The 22,547-nt window shown below is 43.6% G+C and overlaps 1 protein-coding gene across 1 annotated transcript in view; it reads right to left on the bottom strand.

Annotated features, from left to right (window-relative positions):
• Positions 1-21,113, bottom strand: part of LOC134347763 (transmembrane protease serine 3-like) — a 54,805-nt gene extending 33,692 nt beyond the window's left edge. The window contains 7 exon segments of the mRNA XM_063050167.1: positions 1,746-1,862; positions 6,511-6,630; positions 15,406-15,569; positions 15,571-15,596; positions 15,598-15,683; positions 16,682-16,735; positions 21,038-21,113. Coding sequence (XP_062906237.1) covers positions 1,746-1,862; positions 6,511-6,630; positions 15,406-15,569; positions 15,571-15,596; positions 15,598-15,683; positions 16,682-16,735; positions 21,038-21,113 — 643 coding nt within the window.
• Between the last annotated feature and the right edge of the window lie 1,434 nt (positions 21,114-22,547).

Raw genomic sequence — 22,547 nt, forward strand, 5'->3', positions numbered from 1 at the left:
CCACTGGGAGATCCTGCTTTCTCTGGCGGACAGAGTGTAGCTGTTCAGAAAAGCGGTCTCCCAGTCTGCGTCGGGTCTCGCCAATATGTAAAAGGCCACATCGGGAGCACCGGACGCAGTATATCACCCTAGTCGACTCACAGGTGAAGTGATGCCTCACCTGGAAGGACTGTTTGGGGCCCTGAATGGTGGTAAGGGAGGAAGTGTAAGGGCATGTGTAGCACTTGTTCCGCTTACACGGATAAGTGCCAGGAGGGAGATCAGTGGGGAGGGATGGGGGGGACGAATGGACAAGGGAGTTGTGTAGGGAGCGATCCCTGCGGAATGCAGAGAGAGGGAGGGAGGGAAAGATGTGCTTAGTGGTGGGATCCCGTTGGAGGTGGCGGAAGTTACGGAGAATAATATGTTGGACCCGGAGGCTAGTGGGGTGGTAGGTGAGGACCAGGGGAACCCTATTCCTAGTGGGGTGGTGGGAGGATGGAGTGAGAGCAGATGTATGTGAAATGGGGGAGATGCGTTTAAGAGCAGAGTTGATAGTGGAGGAAGGGAAGCCCCTTTCTTTAAAAAAGAAATAGGTTAGCACAACATTGTGGGCTGAAGGTCCTGTTCCTGTGCTGTACTATTCTCTAGTCCAAGTGCTGTTTATATGGTTGGCATGAAAAAAAAAGTTTTTCACCAAACTTCAGTGCATGTGACAATGATAAATCTAATTATAAATTTATTAATTTATATTCACTAATAATAGAGAATAGAAATAATAGGGGTGGCATGGTGGTGTAGTGGTTAGCACATGCTTCACAGTACCAGCGACCTGGGTTCAATTCCCACTGCTGCCTGTAAGGAGTTTGTACGTCCTCCCTGGGACTTCATGGGTTTCCTCCGGGTGCTCCAGTTTCCTCCCACAGTCCAATGACGTACCAGATGGCAGCTTAATTGTCATTGTAAATTTTCCTGTGATTAGGCTGACTAAATTGGGGGTTGCTGGGTAGTGCGGCTCGAAGGGCCTGTTCCGTGCTGTATCTCAGTAAAATAAAAAAATAAAATAAGTGTTAAAATAGAACAGTGATTAAAGTTTATCTTTGCAATTGTTCCGGTCAGTGGATCTTGTAGCTCATATGTGGAGAACCCGAGGCAATTTGTGTAATGACCATTTAATGTCATAGGGTCATAGAAAAATACAGCAGAGAAACAAGCCTTTTGGCCCATCTAGTCCATGCCAAACCATTTAAGTTACCTAGTCTCATCAACCTGCACCTGGACCGTAGCCCTCAACCACCCTGCCATCCAGGTGCCTATCCAAGCTTCTCTTAAATGCTGAAATTGAGCTTGTGTGCACCACTTGCACTGGCAACTTGGTTCTACACTCTCACAACCCTCTGAATGAAGAAGTTTCCCTCATGTTCCCCTTAAATGTTTCACCTTTCACCCTTCACCCATGACCTCTGGTTGTACTCCCACCCAACTTCAGTGAAAAAAAAGCCTGCTTGCATTTAGCCTGTCTGTATCTCTCATAATTATGCATACCTCTCTCAAATCTCCTCAGTCTTCTACATTCCAAGGAATAAGGTCCTAACCTATTCAATCTTTCTTTATGACTCTGCATTAGACCCAGTCCCAGCATATCTAGTTACACAATAGATGTGGTTTAACAATATCAATGTTGTAACCAGGCGTTTCCCTTATTGAAGAATTGTTAGTTTATTTTAGAAGATAGCATGTGTAAGGAAGTTAATTCACTACTTTACCACATCCCAGCTCGTCTTCCCCTAAGGGACAGTCTTTAACCCCGTCACACCGGGCTGAGTACCAGAGACACAGTGAAGATGCCGAGCACTGGAATTTACCGATGCAGCTGTAGGTCACTGAAAAGATTTTAAATGGTGGGATATTCATTAGAGTGTTTAATATTCTGTGCTCTTACAGAGAAATAAAACCTAAAAATGACATTAACTGACATACTGTAAGTGTCAACTTTGCTTTCCATCCTCTGAAAGCGAAGAATTGAGTAACATTGTACATTACAAAGCATCAACCATCAAACATTCACTGTCATCTTCTCACAGCTCCTATCAGTCAGGAGGTATAAAAGCTTGAAGTCACACACCACCAGGTTCAGGAACAGTTCTTCCCTTCAACCCTTTGGTCCTTGAACCAGCCAGCAAAACCCAGTACAACCACTATGACAACTTATACAAAAGGGGATTTTATCCCTTTTTTATTCTAATTGTGTTCTTTCTTGTAGAAATGTTGTATCATTTTCTTCTGAATGCTGCTAATATGATGTTATGTGTCTATGATTCTGCTGCGAATAAGTTTTTCAATGCAATAGTTCAAACATGTACTTGTGTGTATGACAATAAATTCAACTAACTCAATAAAGTCCCCTAAATCTGAACATGGAGAAGACCAAGTCATTGTGTACTTCAGGAAGATGCAGGTGAACCATCCCCCTCAGTGGATACATAGTGTACTTTCTACAGAGGAGCTATGTTCCTGGGAGTTGATATCATGGATGACCTCACCTGGTCCCTTAATAACACCCCCCTGAACAAGAAGGCACAGCAGCGTCTCCACTTTACAGGGAGATTGAGGAAAGCGAGGATCCCCACCCCCATATTAACTGCATTTTACAGAAGCACCATTGACAGCACCCTGACAAGTTGCCTCTCCATCTGGTATGGGAGCAGCCAAGTATCAGACATGACGTCCCTACAAAAGACTGTGACAATGGCTGAGAGGATTGTAGGGATCTCCCTAGCATCAATTGGGGCCATTTATCATGAGTGCTGTGTACACAGGGCCCTTAGAATTATCAAGGACCCCACCCGTCCTTATTCACCCACCAGCATCTTCTTTGACTTTCTACCATCAACCAGGAGACTCCGATGCATAAAAACAAGAACAGTCAGGAGGGGAACAGTTTCTTCCCTCAGGCAATTAGGCTTCTGATCTCCCTGCCGCATCATATTCAAAGTATCACTGGTTAATCTGTTCTATATACCCTACAATATTTAATTTATTCACTTTAGTTTGGTTATTTATGTGTAATCCATCTGCAGATTTCATCTTTACTTTCATATGTTGTTATGTGTACTACTGTGCTTTACACCCTGGCTCATTGTCTCATTTGATGGTATACATGTATATAGCTAAATGACAATAAGCTTAACTTGACTTGATCTTTGACATTTTTGTATACAGTATTAATGAAAGGTCTGATTGGAGATGTCCAAACTTGAGTACAGTTTATGGGCCAAATATATGTTCAAGTTTAATTTAATTGGAGATTTATACTCAGTGGTGACTTCATCAGGTACATAATAAAGTTGCCACTGAGTTCAAAGTACGTTCAGAGTTCAAAACTCAAAGTAACTTTATTCTAAATGTACGTATATGCCACCATATACTACACAGATTCTTGTGGGCATTCACATGAAACAGAATAAAAACAATGAAAGACTATAACCAAAAGGATGAACAAACAGCCAATGTGCAAAAACAAAAAAAAGTAATAATAATAAATAAGCAATAAGCATCATGAACATGAGATGATAAGTCTTTAAAAGTGAAACGATAGGTTGTGGGTTGTCAGGATGCTCTCAATGGTGCTCATTGGTGGTGGTGGAGGGACTTTATCCATGATGGTTAGGGCCATAGCCACTATTTTGAGGACTTTTTTGTTGAAGAACATTGGAGTTTCCATATCAGGCTGTGATACAACCAACCCGTCAATGTACTCTCCCCCACACATCTATCGATGATGTTGGTGGTCTTCTGCTGATGTAGTCATTCTACTTCAAGGTTCAACATGTTGTGCTTTCAGAGATGCTCTCTTGTAACACAGTTGCTTGTTTGTGCTACTGGTGCCTTCCCGTCAGCTAGAACTAGTGTCCGACCATTCTCCTTTGACCTCTCTCATTAACAAAGCATGTTCACTCATAGAACCGCTGCTCACTGAATGTTGCTTTTTTGCACTATTCTCTGTAAACTCTAGTGATTGCTGTGCATGTCCCAGGGGATCAGCATTTTCTAAATTACTGAAACCACCCTGTCTGGGACCAACAATCATTCCATTGCCAAAGTCACTTAGATCACATTAGATCCCCATTCTGATGTTTGGCCTGAACAACAACTGAACCTCATGACCATGTCTGCATGCTTTTATGCATTGAGTCGCTGACACATGATTGGCTGATTAAATATTTGCTTAAATGAGTTGCACAGATATACCTCATAAAATGACCGAGTGTACAGAATGGAGGTTGCTAGGCTTTGTATTCCATGGCAGGATGAACCCAAAACTAGGTTTAAGGTGAGAGGGAGAAGGTTTCAAGGTGATCTAAGGGAAAAAAAACATCTACACGAGGAGTAACAGGTATTGGGAAGGAGCTGACAGAGGCAGTGGTAGAAGCAGGAACAATAAATAGCTATATTTTAAGAGGTATACTGGCAAGTACTTGAATGAGGAGAGAAAAGATTGGGGGTTCTCAACCCATACCATTAACAGAGGGTTCTGTGGATTCCAGGTTGGGAACCCCTAGTTTAGAGGGATGTGGAATTAATGCAGACAAGTGGGATTAGTATAGATAGCCAGGATGGCTGGAGTTAGCTTTTAAAATGAATGAATCAATTGAAAGTATCAAACATGTAAAGTACAGAAAATAACTAAATCTGCAGCTGTGGCCTGCAGCCATCGGCACTCGCCTCAGCACAGAACTGGCTCTGTGACTATGGCCTGCAGCCATTTTGCTCCTGGATCACTTTAACCACCTCTGCACTAAACCTGGCTCCGTGGGTGGTATGGCCTGCAGCCAGCAGGCTCCCGGATCACTTTAACTCGCCTCCGCTCTGAACTGGCTCCGTGGCTGTGGACTCACTTTCGGGAACTCTGTGGTTAACATTCTGTATGCTATTTGTTTACATTTTTATCGTTTGCACAATTTGCTCTTTTTAAATCGCACATTGGGTGTCTTTGCTGTGTGGGGCTTTTTAATGGGTTCTATTGTATTTCTTTGTGGCCGTCTGCAAGAAGAAGAATCTTAAGGCTGTATACAGTATACATTGATAATTGATGCATTCTGAACTTTCAGATAATACAATATATTTTTCAAATCCCATAAATGCCTTGAATGTAAGCTGATGGAGCTTTTCTTGAAACATGAGTGATAGAGAGTAATACTAGCCAGGATAATACTATATACAACGGCTAGATGATAAGCTCCTCCAGTGAGGTAAACAGATCAAGTTTACCTTTTCATTATAAAGCAACCTAATATCAAGCAAAGAGTTCATTCTGAAATTCAACTAACATATACTTTGTTCTTCTTCTTTGCAGCATTCCTAATCCTACCTAGTATCTGACTGAACTTGACATTCATGCATCCTAATCACGGACACATTTTACATGAAGACCACCTCATATCTGCTCAGATTCAGACTGAAGTTCATTATCACCGACACAGGTCATGAAATTTGTTGTTATGCAGCAGCAGTACAGTGCAATACATTACAAAATACTGTAACGAGGGAGCTATGGATGGTGACGAATCCAAGTGGGAGAGAAAGGTTTAGAATTAACTCAGAAATAACAAGATGACTCAAATGAAAATCAATGGTGAAATCACAAACAGTACTGCTAGAAAGGGAACTCTTCTGATTGAGTACTGGGTGTTCAGCATTAGGCTTTAAGTACAAACTTTTCATGAGGGAATGTGGCAAGCAATAATTGGCAGTCTGAGTTTTAAAGGGACAGCAACAGCTAAACATACTTCAGGAAATTGGAGCACCAAAACCTGGATGCCTACCACTGTTCAGTCAGGACCACAACAAATACCATAAGTTACAATAAGAAATATATTAAAAGATAGATAAATAGGGCAAAAAATAGAGTAAAAAAGTGAGGTAGTGTTCATAGTCCATTCAGGAATCTGATGACAGAGGGGAAGAAGCTGTTCCTAAAACATTGGGTGTGTGTCTTCAGGTTCCTGTACTTCCTCCTTGAAGATAGCAATGAGAAGAAGATATGTCCTGGAGGTGAGGGTTTTTAATAATGGATGTTGCCTTCTTTAGGATGAAGATGGCCTTAGGATGTTGGGAGGCTAGTGCCAATGATGGAGCTGACTTTTTGTGATTCTATGCACCAGTATCTCATTACAATGATGCAACCAATCAGAATGCTGTCCGCTCATAAACTAGAGTAATGGTCACACAGCCTCCTGTATTTTACTGAGGGTGGGTGACCATTACCCCAGTTTATGAGCAGAGAGCATTCTGAGAAGGCACTAATTTAGCTGCTTGAATATCCAAATACAGTTTAATTTGCTACAACACTAATTAACATCACCTCCAGGTAGTTGTAGGAGACAGTCCTACCTTCCCCATCCTGTGTCCAATCCTGGTAAGACTGAAAATGTTAAAAAGGGATTTGAAACCATATATAAAAGGATGAAGCTTTCAAATAGACCCTAGCCCTATACTTTTTTCGGGTTGGAATACAGAGAGTATACTTACCGCCCACAGTAATGGCTGTTATAACTAATACAGTGGTGACTACCACTCCAGCCGTAACTACGATCAGGAACTTCTTGGAGGTGAAAATGTGGCACATTGAAGTGGTTCTGTCATGTTTTCCTAAAAGAAGTTGGAAAAAGATTCCTTCAGAGGCATTGACACAAATCCTTTGTCCCATCTATTCCACGTCAAACTGTTACACCACATAGTTCCATCGACCCACATCTGGACCACATCCCTCTCATCCATGTACCTATCCAAATTTCACTTAAATGATATAATCAAACTAGCTTCCACCATTTTCACTGCTTTACTTGACCAGAATGGCTCAAATACTGGGAGGGCTTGTTGAAACCTATCTACCCAATGGATAGCAACTCCAGGATTTCCACCATAACATGGGAGTCTTAAAATGAAGTTGGGTGAACCTCCTTATATTTCTAGAATTTGCTTTGACATTGGACTCCCAGTGGATTCCACCAATATAAAGTGAAATGGTCAGCTTCCTAGGTTCTCCCAGCCTAATAATGAGCCTGCATTGGCTTGGCACAGGCAGAGTCAGCCGATTATTTGATTGAAGAATAGTTCTGAGTCAGAATCAGGTTTATTATCACCGACATGTGACATGAAATTTGTTAACTTAGCAGCAGCAGTTCAATGCAATGCACAATATGGAAGAGAAAAATAAATAAAGTAAAATAATAATAATTATTATTGGCAGATGGAGTTTAATGCTGAAAAATGTGAGGTGCTACATTTTGGTGGGACTAATCAAAATAAGTCATCATGGTAAATGGTAGGGCATTGAAGAATGCTATAGAACAGAGGGATCTAGGAATAAGGAAGGTGGAATCTCATGTGGATAGGGTGGTGAAGAAAGCTTTTGGTATGCTGGCCTTTATAAATCAGAGCATTGAGTATAGGAGTTCGGATGTAATGTTGAAATTGTATAAGGCATTGGTAAGGCCAAATTTGGAGTATTGTGTGCAGTTCTGATCACCGAATTATAGGAAAGATGTCAATAAAATTGAGAGAGTACAGAGGAAATTTACTAAAATGTTGCCTGGGTTTCGTCTCCTAAGTTACAGAGAAAGGTTGAACAAGTTAGGTCTTTATTCTTTGGAGCGTAGAAGGTTGAGGGGGGACTTGATAGAGGTGTTTAAAATTATGAAGGGGATTGATAGAGTTGATGTGGATAGGCTTTTTCCATTGAGAGTGGGGGAGATTCAAACAAGAGGACATGAGTTAAGAGTTAAAGGGCAAAAGTTTAGGGGTAACATGAGGGGGATCTTCTTTACTCAGAGTGGTAGCTGTGTGGAACAAGCTTCCAGCAGAAGTGGTTGAGGCAGGTTCGATGTTGTCATTTAAAGTTAAATTGGATAGATATATGGACAGGAAAGGAATGGAGGATTATGGGCTGAGTGCAGGTTGGTGGGAATAGGATAGGGTAAGAGTTCGGCACGGACTAGAAGGGCCAAGATGGCCTGTTTCTGTGCTGTAATTGTTATATTTTTATATGGTTATATGTTGTAATAATAATAAGTAAATTAATTACAGTATACATATATTGAATAGATTAAAAAACATGCAAAAAACAGGAATACTATACATTAAAAAAAGTGCGGTAGTGTCCAAAGGTTCAATGTCCATTTAGGAATCGGTTGGCACAGGGGAAGAAGCTGTTCCCGAATCGCTGTGTGTGTGCCTTCAGGCTTCTGTATCTCCTACCTGATGGTAACAGTGAGAAAAGGGCATGCCCTGGGTGCTGGAGGTCCTTAATAATGGATTCTGCCTCTGAGACACCGCTCCCTGAAAATGTCCTAGGTACTTTGTTGGCTAGTACCCAAGACGGAGCTGACTAAATTTGCAACCCTCTGCAGCTTCTCCCGGTCATGCGCAGTAACATCTCCATACCAGACAGTGATGCAGCCTGTCAGAATGCTCTCCACCGTACATCTATTTTTTGAGTGTATTTGTTAACATGCCAAATCTCTTCAAAATCCTAATGAAGTATAGCCACTGTCTTGCCTTCTGTATAGTTGCATAACACACTGGTTATTTTTAGTCAATGCACACCCTCAGCTATTTTACATTTTCAGTGACTTTTCGCATGACTACAAGAAACTGCAGAGAGTTGTGGACACAATTCAACACGTGGTAATCATTCTCCCCTCCATGGGCTCCATTTACACTTCTCACTGGCTCAGTAAAGCAGTCAGCCATATTCAAAGATCCTACCCAGCATGGACACTCTCTCTTCTTCCATTCCCATTAGGCAGAAGATACAAAAGCCTTATCACCAGGCTCAAGGATATCCTCAACCTTCTGTTAATAAACTATTGAATGGTTCAATATTTGATTTGATAAAAACAGCACATTTTATTGTGTTTCGATGTTTTTTCATGTACATATGGCAATAAAGCTAATGTTTTAAAAGTTTTAAAACCCATTTCATGATCGATCTAGCCCTTCCTTCCTACACTGCCCATAACGCTTCAATTTTCTTTTTTCCACGTGTCTGTGAATAAGTAATGCTAAGACCTGAGGCAGACCGCCGAGATGGTGAACAGTTGAAAACTCAGGGAGGTCTCTAGTAAGACTGAAGTGCTGGGCCCAAAGGCTTTCCACTACCTTCCCTATCCAGCATCCTCCTGGCTAATGTGTAGTCATTAGAAAACACGACTGACAACCTCAGAGCAAGTCTGCTTCATCAGAGAGAAGTGAAGAACTGCTGTGTACTTTTTTTCCCACAAAGACATGGCTCACTCCCAACGCTACTAACATAGTGCTCCAACCTGAGGGTTTCACGATTCACCACATGGACCAGACGGCAGCGTCACATAAGACATGATCAGAGGTGTCTGCATTATGATAAACACACACAAATGCCAGAGGAACTCATCAAGTCTGGCAGCATCAATGGAGGGAATAACCAGTCCACGTTTTGGACTGAACGTCTTCATCAGTACTTCAAAGGAAGTGGGCAGACGCCAGAATAAGAAGGTGGTGGTGGAGGGAAAGGAGTACATGCTAACTGTTGTAAGGTGAATCCAGATGAGGGGCAGGTGGGAGGATGAGTGGCTGAGGGAGATGAAATAGGAAGGTGGGAAGTGATGGTAGAAGATGTAAAGGGTTGAAGTAGAGGGAATCCATTAGGAGAGGACAGTGGGAGGGAGGTGGAGAAGCAGATGGAGGTGATGGATGGATCATAAGTGTGAGGGAGGAGAAGGAAAGGAATAAGAAACTGGGTGATGAAAGGTGGAAAAGGTAAAGGGCTGAAGAAGGAATCAAATACTGTAGGAGAGGAGATTGGACCATGGGAGAAAGGGAAGGAGGATGAGCACCAGAGGTGATGGGCAGGTGAGGGAAAAGTGGTGGTAAGTGGGGAGTTAGAATGGGAAATAGAAATATAGAGAAGGTGGGGGGGAAGAGGAGAAATTACCAGAACTCATTGTGGTGCTTGGACTTGGCAGTTTTGACCCATTCCTCCTTCTCCAAGCTGGAATATCAGGCAGTGAAAATCAAAATTCATAGTAAATTTATTATCAAAGTACATATCAAGTCAAGTCACTTTTTAATTGTCATTTCGATCATAACTGCTGGTACAGGACACAGTGAAAATGAGACGTTTTTCAGGACCATGGTGCTACATGAAACAAAACAAAAACTACACTGAACTACGTAAAACACAAAAACTACAGTAGACTACAGACCTACCCAGGACTGCATAAAGTGCACAAAACAGTGCAGAGCAATTAATAATCAAGACAATAGGCACAGTCGAGGGCAGTAGGTTGGTGTCAGTCCAGGCTCTGGGTATTGAGGAGTCTGATGGCTTGGGGGAAGAAACTGTTACATAGTCTGGTCGTGAGAGCTAGAATGCTTCGATGCCTTTTGCCAGATGGCAGGAGGGAGAAGAGTTTGTATGAGGGGTGCATGGGGTCCTTCATATTGCTGTTTGCTTTATGGATGCAGCGTGTGCTGTAAGTGTCTGTAATGGTGGGAAGAGAGACCCCGATGATCTTCTCAGCTGACCTCACTATCTGCTACAGGGTCTTGTAATCCGAGATGGTGCAATTTCCGAACCGGGCTGTGATGCAGCTGCTCAGGATGCTCTCAATACAACCTCTGTAGAATGTGGTGAGGATGGGGGGTGGGAGCTGGACTTTTCTCAGCCTTCACAGAAAGTAGAGACACTGCTGGGATTTCGTTGCTATGAAGTTGGTGTTGAGGGACCAGGTGAGATTCTCCACCAGTGAACATCAAGAAATTTGGTGCTCTTAACGATCTCTACGGCAGAATCGTCGATGTTCAGCAGAGAGTGGTCGCTCCGTCTCCTCCTGGTCAACAACCATCGACAGCTTGTTGGCTCTGCACCAGTCCATTAGCCACTGCACCTCCTCTCTGTATGCTGACTTGCTGATGAGACCCACCACGGTCGTGTCATCGGCGAACTTGATGATGTGGTTCGAGCTGTGTGTTGCAGCACAGTCATGGGCCAGCAGAGTGAACAGCAGTGGACTGAGCACACAGCCCTGGGGGCCCCCTGTACTCAGTGTGTTGGTGTGGGAGGTGCTGCTTCCAATTCGGACTGACTGAGGTCTCCCTGTCAGGAAGTCTAGGATCCAGTTGCAGAGGGAGGTGTTCAGGCCCAGCAGTTTCAGCTTTCCAATCAGTTTCTGAGGAATGATTGTGTTGAATGCTGAACTAAAGTCTACAAACAGCATTCGAATGTACGTGTCTTTTTTGTCCAGTTGGGTTAGGGCCAGGTGGAGGGTGATGGCAATGGCATCATCTGTTGAATGGTTGGGACGGTACGTGAACTGCAGGGGGTCCAGTGAGGGGGGCAGCAGGGTCTTGATGTGCCTCATGACGAGCCTCTCGAAACACTTCATGATGATGGATGTCAGTGCAACGGGACGGTAGTCATTGAGGTAGGACACTGAAGACTTCTTTGGCACGGGGACGATAGTGGAGGCCTTAAAGCATGTAGGAACGACAGCGCTGCTCAGGGAGATGTTGAAGATGTCAGTGAGAATCTCTGCTAGCTGGTCTGCACATCCTCTAAGCACTCTGCCAGGAATATTGCCTGGTCTAGCAGCCTTCGTGGGTTGACCCCGCACAGGGTTCTCCTCATATCGGCCACAGTAAGACACAGCACCTTGTCATTTGGAGGAGGGGTGGTCTTCCTCGCCACCACATCATTTTCTGCCTCAAAACGAGCGTAGAAGTTGTTCAATGTATCTGGGAGGGAGGCATCACCAGCACAGGCAGGTGGTGATGTCCTGAATGCCCTTCCACATGCGCCACGTGTTGCCACTGTCTTGGAAGTGGCTGTGGATTCGCTGGGCGTGTGCACGCTTTGCCTCTGTGATGGCCCAGGACAGTTTGGCCCTCGCTGTCGTTAGGGCTGCCTTGTCACCTGTTCTGAAGGTGGAGTCGTGGGTCCTCAGCAGTGCATGCACCTCCGTGGTCATCCATGGCTTCTGGTTAGTGCATGTAGTGATGGTCCTGGCCACAGTGACGTCATTGACGCACTTGCTGATGTAGCTAGTCACTGATACCGTGTACTCCTGTAAGTTGGTAGAGTCGCCATCGGTTGCAGCCTCCCTGAACATGTGCCAGTCAGTGTGCTCAAAGCAGTCATGAAGAGCAGAGATGGCTCCTGCTGGCCAGGTTTTCACCTGCTTCTGAACTGATCTGGAGCACCTGACGAGCGGTCTGAATGCTAGGATTAGCATAACAGAGATGTGGTCTGAGTAACTGAGATGGGGGCGGGGCTCCGCCTGGTACGCGTCGGGGATGTTTGTGTAAACAAGGTCCTACGCGTTCGCCCCTCTCGTTCCAAAGTCCACGTTCTGATGAAACCTGGGGAGCACTGACTTAAGGTTCGCGTGGTTAAGATCTCCAGCAACAATAAACTGTCTATCAGGGTGTGCGTTCTGCAGTTCGCTAATAGCCCCATACAGTTCACAGAGCGCCTCCTTTGCATGAGCGCTGGGGGGAATGTAGACACTAACTATACAGTGGTGAATTCCTGTGGTAAATAAAATGGTCTGCATCTAACAGTCACAAACTCCACCAGCAACGAGCCGTATCTGGAAACCAGCAGAGTTCTTGCACCATTCCATATTGATGTAAACACGCAAGGCACCACTGTGAGTCTTACCAGAAAGAGCTGCATCTTTGTCTGCTTAAAACAAGACAAGCCCGTCCAGCTGAATTGCGGCTCCGGGATTCCATTGGTGAGCCACATTTCTGTGAAAACATACGCAAAGCAGACTCTGTACTCCGCCGAGTATTTTGTTGGAGTCGGATGTAGTCCAATTTATTGTCCAGGGAGCAGACATTGGAGAGCAGAATGGACGGGAGAGCCGGCTGGCTAGGGTTTGCTTTTTGCCTGGCACGGACTCCTGCCTGCTTGCCTCGCTTCCGCTTCCTCGCACACCGCTTACGACGTCCCCACCTCCGGCCACCGGCATCAGGCGACTCCGAGGACTGTAGGCCCGATCCCCTCAGCAAGCCGAGGTCGCGTAATTTAACCAGATCTTCATGAGGGTTTGTTTTTGGGCGATCTCTGTATTGTAGCAGTATCTGGCGATAGTAGATAGTCACTCTGTTATCCATGTGTCCTAATCAAAAATTGTGCCTTAAAATTAAATTAAAAAATTAAATTAAACACCAGATCCAAAAGGCCACTGCTGCCAAGCTGTGCCACCTACTAGTTGACATATATGTCATCATATACTACTTTGAGATAAATTTTCTTGTGGGCATTCACAATAAATCCAAGAAACAATAGAATCAATGAAAAACCGTATCCAACAGGATGGATAACCAACCAGTGTGCAAAAGACAAAAAACTGTGCAAATACAAAGAGTAAAAGGAAATACCAGTAATAATAATAAATAAACAATAGATATCAGGAACATGAGATGAAGAGTCCTTGAACGTGATTCCATGGGTTGTGAGATTAGTTCAGTGATGGGTTGAGTGAAGTTACGCCCTCCGGTTCAGGAGGCTGATTGCTGAGGGGTAATAACTGTTCTGGAACCTGTTGGTGTGGGTCCTGAGGTTCCTGTACCTTCTTCCTGATGGTAGCTGTGAAAAGAGAGCATGGCCTGGTTGGTGGATTGGTGGGAAATTCCAACCAATCGCCTTGCCGAAGGAATTCTCCATCATCATCCTGACTATAGTCTATTTCTTACCCTGGGCAGACATTAAGCTGGCACTTGAACTAAATGCTACGATCAACAAGAATGACGGAGTGTACCCCAGCACGTGTCACTTTGAAGTGGGAGACATTATTCAATCTAGCTTGAAGAAATCTCTGCCCGATGGCCAAAGCCCTGGGTCCACGAGTCCACAGTGGAAGTCAGATGTCCAGTGTCTATGAGTCTACTGGAGACTCGGAGTGACCTGTCCTGGGGTTGGATACCTGTCTATCTGTGTGGGTGGGTAGGTAGGGGGTAGAAGGGGGCTTGTTCTGTTGTTGTTGTAATTGTTGTTGCTGCTTGTATTGTTCAGCTGGACGTTGTGGACATGCCACGTTGGTGCGGACTGTGTGGTAACACTTGTGCGCACATCCTTAAGTTGTGTTGGTTGTTAATGCAAATGACACATTTCACTGTGTGTTTTAACATGCATATGTTAAACAAATAAATCAGAACTACTATCAACACATCACTTGCAATACCAGAGGACCCAGCACATTTCACCACTTCCATATCACCATCAAGCCCACTGCTCCATCTCTCATCCACTTCAGTAAATCTGTCAACCTAGCCGTGCCTTATGTCCTATTTCCCATGCACCCTCCACATAACCCATTTTTGTCCTCCCCCATCCACCCATTCCCCACATATTTCATCCATTTGCTTACCCCACCTCCTCCTCATCCGGTTCTGGTTCAATTTGTCCATCACCTCTCTGTTAGATCTGCTGCCAGAAAAGGTGGTCTTTTGTGTACCTGTTCAACTCCCTCCATCAATTATCTCCACCCTCTGCACCCCGCCTCTCTAGCATCCAGCTTGCCTCCATCCCTCTCCCACCAGCTGCTGTCTCCCAGTTTCACCTGTCTCTCTCCCCTACCTGGATCCATCTGCCCCGCATCCTTCAACGCTTACTCTACCAGTTATATCTATGCCCTATCTTACCACTCCCCTATCCTCTTTATACTGTCTCTCACTTCTCTGCTTAGTCCTGATACAGCATTCTGACTTGAAGAGGTGATAGTTCCTCCTTCCACTGCTCAGCCTGCTGAGTTCCTCCAGCAGATTGTTTGTTGTTCCAGATTCCAGCTGCTGCCATCTTTTGTGTCTCCATTCGCTGTAACCCTCTGTGTTCTCATAAGGTCATAAGACATAGGAGCAGAATTAGGCCATTCGACCCATTGAGCCTGCTGCACATGCCTGATTTTTTTCCCTTTAAACCCCGTTCTCCTGCCTTACCCCCACAATCTTTGATGTCCTGACTAACAAAGAATTTATCTACCACCACCTTAAACGTATCAAAGATTTGGCCTCCACAGACATCTGTGGCAATGGATTCCACGTATTCACCATCCTCTGGCTAAAGGAATTCCTCACCTCAGTTCTGAAGGGCTATCCTTGTATTCTGAGGCTGTACCCTCTGGTCCTAGACTCCCCCATTATAGGAAACATTCTCTCCACGTCCACCCTATTTAGGTCTTTCAATATTCCATCAGTTTCAACAAGAACCCCCCCTTATTCTTCTATACTCCAGCGAGTACAAGCCCACAGCTATCAAAAGCTCCTCATACATTAATCCTTTCATTCCCGAATCATTCTTGTGGGAGAGTTTCCCTTTTGAGAACGCATCATACGTTTTGATCAGACCTCAAACATCAGAGCAGTAAACAGAAATCCAATTACCTGCCTCAACAGGCAATACTTTTGCTTCAGGGATGTTGGGGACCCTCTGGGTGGCGTTGGGTAGTTCAATGGTGGGCAGCTCATCTTCTGTCACCGACATGATTTCAATTCTTGCATCATCACCTGCTTTCTTTGTTGGCTCAGTCTGTGCCTGACAGAAAAAAATTATTGATATTGCTACAGAAGTACTGCACAACAGGGAGTGGGAATGTAGTGACCTGTACTGGGAGCATATCAGCAATGTTGACCAGTAATCCTGAGACACCATTTCAAATCCACTGTGGATCTCAGAAGTACAGAATTAAGTAACTAAATCTCATTGAAACCTATTGAGTATTGAAAGGATGAAAGGTGATAGCGTTGACGTGGAGAGGACGTTTCCTATAGTGGGGAAGAAGAGGACCAGAGGGCACACCCTCAGAATAGAAGGACATCCCTCAGAAAGGAAATAAAGAGGAATTTCTTTAGCCAGAGGCTGGTGAATCTGTGGAACTTATTGCCACAGATAGGTACAGAGGCCGAGCCATTGAGTATATTTAAAGCAGAGGTTGATAGGTTCTTAATAAGTAAGGATTTCAAAGTTTACGGGGTTGTTTGATGGTCCACATGGACTTGATGGCCTGAAAGGCCTGTTAAGGGGTTGGGTGGGGTAATAAGTCAGCCATGATGGAATGGTGGAGTAGGCTCAATAGGGCGAATGGCCTAATTTCACTCCTATGTCTTATGGTGGGTGGCAGGGTGGAGATGCCAAAAGCTCCCAAAGGAGGAGAACAGTGCCCCTTTCCTCCATTAGCCTGCAGGTCATCATTCGGCAAGGGTCACATGAAGCCATGGGAGCAGGTGGTGGATGGTCGTACGAGCAGCCAGTGCATATCATAAGTCCTGGTTATGTGACCACGGACACCAGACAGGCAATCTTTGAAGCGTATTGATAATGGCTGGGGTCTCACATCTAGTGAAGATACTACCCAGAAGAAGGCAATGACAGACTGTTTCTGTAGAAAACTTTGCAAGAACATTCAAGGTGATGGATAGACCATGATCGCCCAAGTCAGACGACATGGCACGTAATGATGATAATAATGATTATATCTTATGTTCCTGTGGTCTAAGCAAATCCAGAATAGATGTTACTAAAGGTATTATCGTTAATGGAATCAGAAAGAACATCAGACAATTTGCTTGAACTCAGCAGGCTGAGCAGCACTTGTGGAAGGAAATGAATTGTTGAACCCTGCATCAGAACTTGCGTTTTGCTATCATTAAAGACCCTTACCATCTGGGACATACCCGCTCTGCATTACTTTGCTTTGCCTGGTGGCATCATCATCTGGTATGGAACCACCAATGCACAGAATCAGAAAAGCTGCAGGGGTTTGTAAACTCAACCGGCTCTGTCATGGGCTCCAGCCTCCCCTGCATTAAGGACACCTTCAAAATGAAATGCTTCAAGAGAGGGGCATCCATTGTGAAGGACTGCCATCACTCAGGGCATGCCTTCTTTTCATTGTTACCGTCAGGGAGGAGGCAGAGGAGTCTGAGAACACACACTCAATATTTCAGCAACAGCTTCTGCCCCTCTGCCATCACATTTCTGAACAATCCATTAAGCCACACTATCTTGCTCTATTTTGGTACTACTTACATATTTAAAAATCTTTTTATTATAACTTACAGTAGTTTTTTTGATTGTACTGCTACTCCAAAACAATAAATTTCACAAGGCATGTCTGTGATATTAAACCTGACGCTGCTACCATTGGGAAGGAGTTACCGGAGACTCAGGTTTGCAAGAACAGCTTCTTTCCCTCCACCGTCAGATTTCTGAATGGTTCATGAAACCATGGACCCTATCCCACTATTTATCTTTTGCAGTATTTAGTTATTTTTATAACTTATAGTAGTTTTTAATGTTTTTACTCTACTGTCGCTAGAATGCAACAGATTTCCTGATAATAAACCTGATTCCCTATGGATGGAAGAGAAGGGGAAACCACATCTAGGATTTAACATTTCTCAAGTCTTCAGTGAGTACAGTGCTTGAAGATCAAGATCAAGACCATAAGACATAGGAGAAGAATTCAGCAATTCAGCCCATCAAGTCTGCTCCACCATTCTATCACATCCCAGATCCCACACAACCCCATACACCTGCCTTCTCCCCATATCCTTTGAAGCCCCGACTGATCAGGAAACAATCAACTTCTGCTGTAAATATACACACGGACTTGGTCTCCACACCAGTCTGTGACAGAGTATTCCACAGATTCACTACTCTCTGGCTAAAAAAAGTCCTCCTTACCTCTGTTCTAAAAGGTTACCCTTCAATTTTGTGTCCTCTAGTTCTGAATAATCCCACCATAGGGAAACATTTTCTCCACATTAACCATATCTAGTCCTTTCAATAGTTGGTAGGTTTCAATGAAATCCCCCTGCATTCTTCTAAATTCCAGTGAGTACAGGTCCAAAGCTGCCAAATGCCACTCATCTGTTAACTCCTTCATTCCCAAAATCATCATGAACCTCCTCTGGACTCTCACCAATGACAGCACATCCTTTCTGAGATAAGGGGCCCAAAACTGTTGATAATACTCCAAGCACAGCCTGACTATTGTCTAATAAAGCTTCAGTATTATCTCCTTGCCCTTATATTCTATTCCTCTTGAAATAAATGCCAACATTGCATTTTCCTTCTTTACCACAGACTCAACCTGTGAATTAACATTCTGAAAGTCTTGCACAAGGACTCCCAATTCTCTTTGCACCTCAAATGTTTAATTTTTCACCTCATTTAGATAATAGTATGCAGTATTATTCCTTTTACCAAAATGCATTATTATATATTTCCCAACACTGTATTCCATCTGCCACTTTTTTGCCCATTCTTCCAACTTGGGTAAGTCCTGCTGCAATCTCATTGCTTCCTCAGCACTACCTGTCCCTCCACCTATCTGCGTATCATCCGCAAACTTTGCCACAAAGCCATCAATTCCATTATCCAAATCATTGACAATGTAAAAAGTAGCAGTCCCAATACTGACCCCTGAGGAACACCACTAGTCACCAGCAGCCACCAGAAAATGCCTCCTTTATTCCCACTTGCTGTCTCCTGCCTGTCAGCCATTCCTCTATCTATGCCAGTATCTTTCCTGTAACGCCATAGGTTTTTATCTTGTTAAGCAGCCTCATGTGTTGCACCTTATCAAACACCTTCTGAAAATCCAAGTAAATGGCATCCATTGCCTCTCCTTTGTCCGACCTGCTTGATACTTCCTCCAAGAACTCTAATAGATTTGTCTGGCAAGATTTCCCTTCTCAGAAACCATGATGACTTTGACTTATTTTGTCATTAGTCTTCAAGTACCCCGAAACCTCATCCTTAATAATAGACTCCAACATTTTCCTAACCACTGAGGTTAGGCTAACTGGCCTATAATTTCCTTTCTTTTACCTTCTTCCCTTAAAGAGTGGAGTGTCTTTTTTTCTTTTTAAATCTTTTTATTAATTTTCAAAATTATAAACTCAATAACAAAGTTGGTACAAAGAGATTGGAAAAATGTTCATCAGCATATATAAAATAAATTTTAAGTAACATAGAAATAAAAGACTTCCAAACTCATAATGAGATTAAACATTAATAAAAAGAAAAAAATATAAACAAAAAAAACCCAAAAGAAAAAGAGAAAAAAAACCCCCAAAAAAGGCAAAACAGGGCTGGACCAACAACTTGTATCAGACATGATCCATAATGTCGCTAACTCTGCTTCTCTCATCATATAATTAAAAAAAAAGATTCAGAAAGATCAGATTACATCATATGAAAATGTTGCATGAAAGATTTCCAGGTAACTTCAAATTAAACCGAAGGGTCAAAAATATCACTTCTAATTTTTTCTAAATTTAAACTTAATATGGTTTGAGAAAACTATTGGAATGTAGTTGGAGGATTAATTTCCTTCTAGTTCAACAAAATAGATCTTCGCGCCATTAAAGTAACAAAAGCTATCATTCGAGGCGCACAAGATAAAGATCTATGTTCTACCATTGGCAATCCAAAGATTGCTGTAATAGGATGGGGTTTTAAATCAAAGCATAGAACTGTTGAAATAATATCAAAAATGTCTTTCCAATATTTTTCCAAAAGAGGACAGGACCAAAACGTGAGTTAAAGAAGCCACTTCAGAGTGACATCCATCACAAGTAGAAGTGGAGTGTCATTTGCAATCTTCCATTCCTCTGGCGCCATGCCAGAATCAAGTGATTCTTGAAAGATCACGACCGATGCATTTATTATCTCTTCGGCAACCCCTCTCAGGAGTCTCGGATGTAGTCAATCTGGTCCAGATGACATATGCACCTTAAGACCTTAGAATTTGCCTAGCACTTTTTCCTTTGTATTAGCAATGGCGCTCACTCCTGCTCCCTGACACTCACAGACCTATGACCCCTGCTCCCTGACACTCACAACCCTATAACCTATACTCCTAGTGTCTTCCACGGTGAAGAGAGATGCAAAGTACCCATTAAGTTTATCTGCCATTTGTTTGTCCCCTATTACCAGCTCACCAGTACACAGTTCGCCAAGCAGTATTCATGCATGCCCTCTGGCTAAACCAATGTCACTATCATCACTCAATCCAACATCCCCAACACTGAGGCCATAATTACTGTTAGGTAGGCTGAGTCTTTCACATATTAGACCACAATCACTACAGCACACAGTACAGGCCCTTCAGCCCATAATGTTGTGTTGACCTTATAACCTACTCTAAGATAAATCTAACCCTCCCCTGTTAAATAGTCCTCCATGTTTCTATCATCCATGTAAGAGTTTCTTAAATGCTCCAAATGTCTGCTACCACACCGGCAGGGTGCTTCATGCACTCACCAGTCTGTGTAAAGAACTTACCTCTAACATCCCCCCAGCTTTTCCTCTAATCACCTTAAAATTATGCCCACTGGTACTAGCCACTTCCATTTTGGGAAAAAAAAAGTCTGTTTATCTTCTCTATCTATGCCTCTTATTATCTTGTACACCGCTATCAAGTCGTCTCTCATCCTCCTTCGCTCCAAAGGAAATAAAACACTAGGTTGCTCAACCGCTTTTCATAAGACGTACTCTCTAATCCAGGCAGCATCCTGATAAATCTCCTCTGCCGCTTCTCTAGTGCTTCCACATCTTTCATATAATGAGGTGAGCAGATCTGAGCACAATATTCTGCAGCATATACACAAAATGCTGGAGGAACTCAACAGGCCAGGCAGCACCTATGGGAAAGAGTAAACAGTTGATGTTTCGGGCCAAGACCCTTCAGCAGGACTGGAAAAAGATGAGAAATCAGTGTAAGAAGGTGGGACAGGGGAGGAAAGTAGTGGGAGATGGGTGAAACAGGAAGGGGGGAGGGGGTGAAGGACAGAGCTAGGAAGTTGATTGGCAAAAGTGATAAAAGTGATGGAGGAGGGGGAATCTGATAGGAGACGGTAGAATACCATAGCAGAAAGGGAAGGAGGAGGAGAACTAGATGGAGGTGATAGGCAGGTAAGGAGATAAGGAAAGAGAGGAAAATGGGAATGGGGAATGGTGAGGGGGCACATTACCAGAAGTTCAAGAAATTGATGTTCATGCCATCACGTTGGAATATAAAGTCTTGCACCTGCAACTTGAGTGTGGCCACATCGCGACAGCAGAGGCGGCCGTGGACTGACATGTCACAATGGGAATGGGAAGTAGAATTAAAATAGGTGGCCACCAGGAGATCCTACTTTTTCTGGCGGGTGGAGTGAAGGTGCTTGGCGAAGTGATCTCCCAATCTATGTTGAATCTCATCGATATACAGGAGGCCACACCAGATGCACCGGATACATTATATGAACCCAACACACTCACATATGAAGTGTTCCCTCACTTGGAAGGACCATTTGGGGTCTTGAATAGTAGTAATTAATCGGCTAATTAATTACCGATTGCGTCGCCTCTGATCTGGGCCGACATTTACGTGCCAGGCGGCACCTAATTAATCAACTTGTTTATTTCGGCTTTTTTCTTAAAGATGTGCTGGGTGAGTTCCGACTACCACTGTACCGCTGCATTCTCCGCGGCCCGGAGGTTGGGGACCACTGGATAAGAGTACAGACTGTTGCAAACATCAATATACGGCACTGACTCATGATATCCTGATAGCATGGCGGAGGCTCCATGAAAGAAGGCGAAAACTTACAAGTTCCATCCAGAATGGGAAGCGGAATTTCTATTTACCTTGGTGAAAGACAAGTCTGTATGTATGTTGTGCCACCAAACACAAGCACTGACTAAAAGAGGGAATCTGGAGCGGCACCACAACACCAACCACCAGAAATTTAAAGACACCTACTCCCCAAAGAGCGCAATTCGTGCCAGGAAAGTTGATGAGCTGAAATCGGGGTTGAAGGCCCAGCAATCATTTTTCACAAAATATGCTGCTCAAAATAAGGCTGCTATTGAAGCATCATTTCGTGCAAGTCACCTTTTGGCTAAACACAAGCAGCCTTTTACAGATGGCGATTTATTCAAGGAAGCAATGGCCATTACCGCAGAGACTGTTTTTAATGACTTTAAAAACAAAAATGACATCACAACTGCAATACATAATATACTGCTTGGCCCTGCAACAGTGACAAGGAGGGTAGAGTCACTGTCAGGGGATGTGGATATTTTTCACTACAATTCGATGAACCCCTGGATGTAATGCAAACAGCTCAGCTTGTTGTATTTGTCAGAATGTCTTTCCAGGAGGACTTTCTCACTCTTTTGCAATTAAAGGAGAGAACGAGAGGTGAGGATATTTACAATGAGTTTAAAAAGTATGTCCGTGAAAATGACAACCCCATTCATAAACTGGTGGCAATTACTACTGATGGGGCCCCAGCAATGTGCAGTGTGCGCATTGGTTTTATAGCCTACTTTGGGTCAACTTATCTATGTGAAATTGCATTTTCACAGCAGAAAATTATTAAATCTAAGTACAGGAGCTGTCTTACTGACAGACACCTCACAGACTGTCTCAGACTGGCTGTCTGTAGTTATGAGCCAAATTTCAGGGAACTAGCAATAAGTATTCAGCCCCAGTCATCACACTGAGTGCAACAGTCTATTTTTATTCATT

Source organism: Mobula hypostoma, chromosome 6, assembly GCF_963921235.1.
Source record: "Mobula hypostoma chromosome 6, sMobHyp1.1, whole genome shotgun sequence".
Lineage (NCBI taxonomy): Eukaryota > Metazoa > Chordata > Chondrichthyes > Myliobatiformes > Myliobatidae > Mobula > Mobula hypostoma.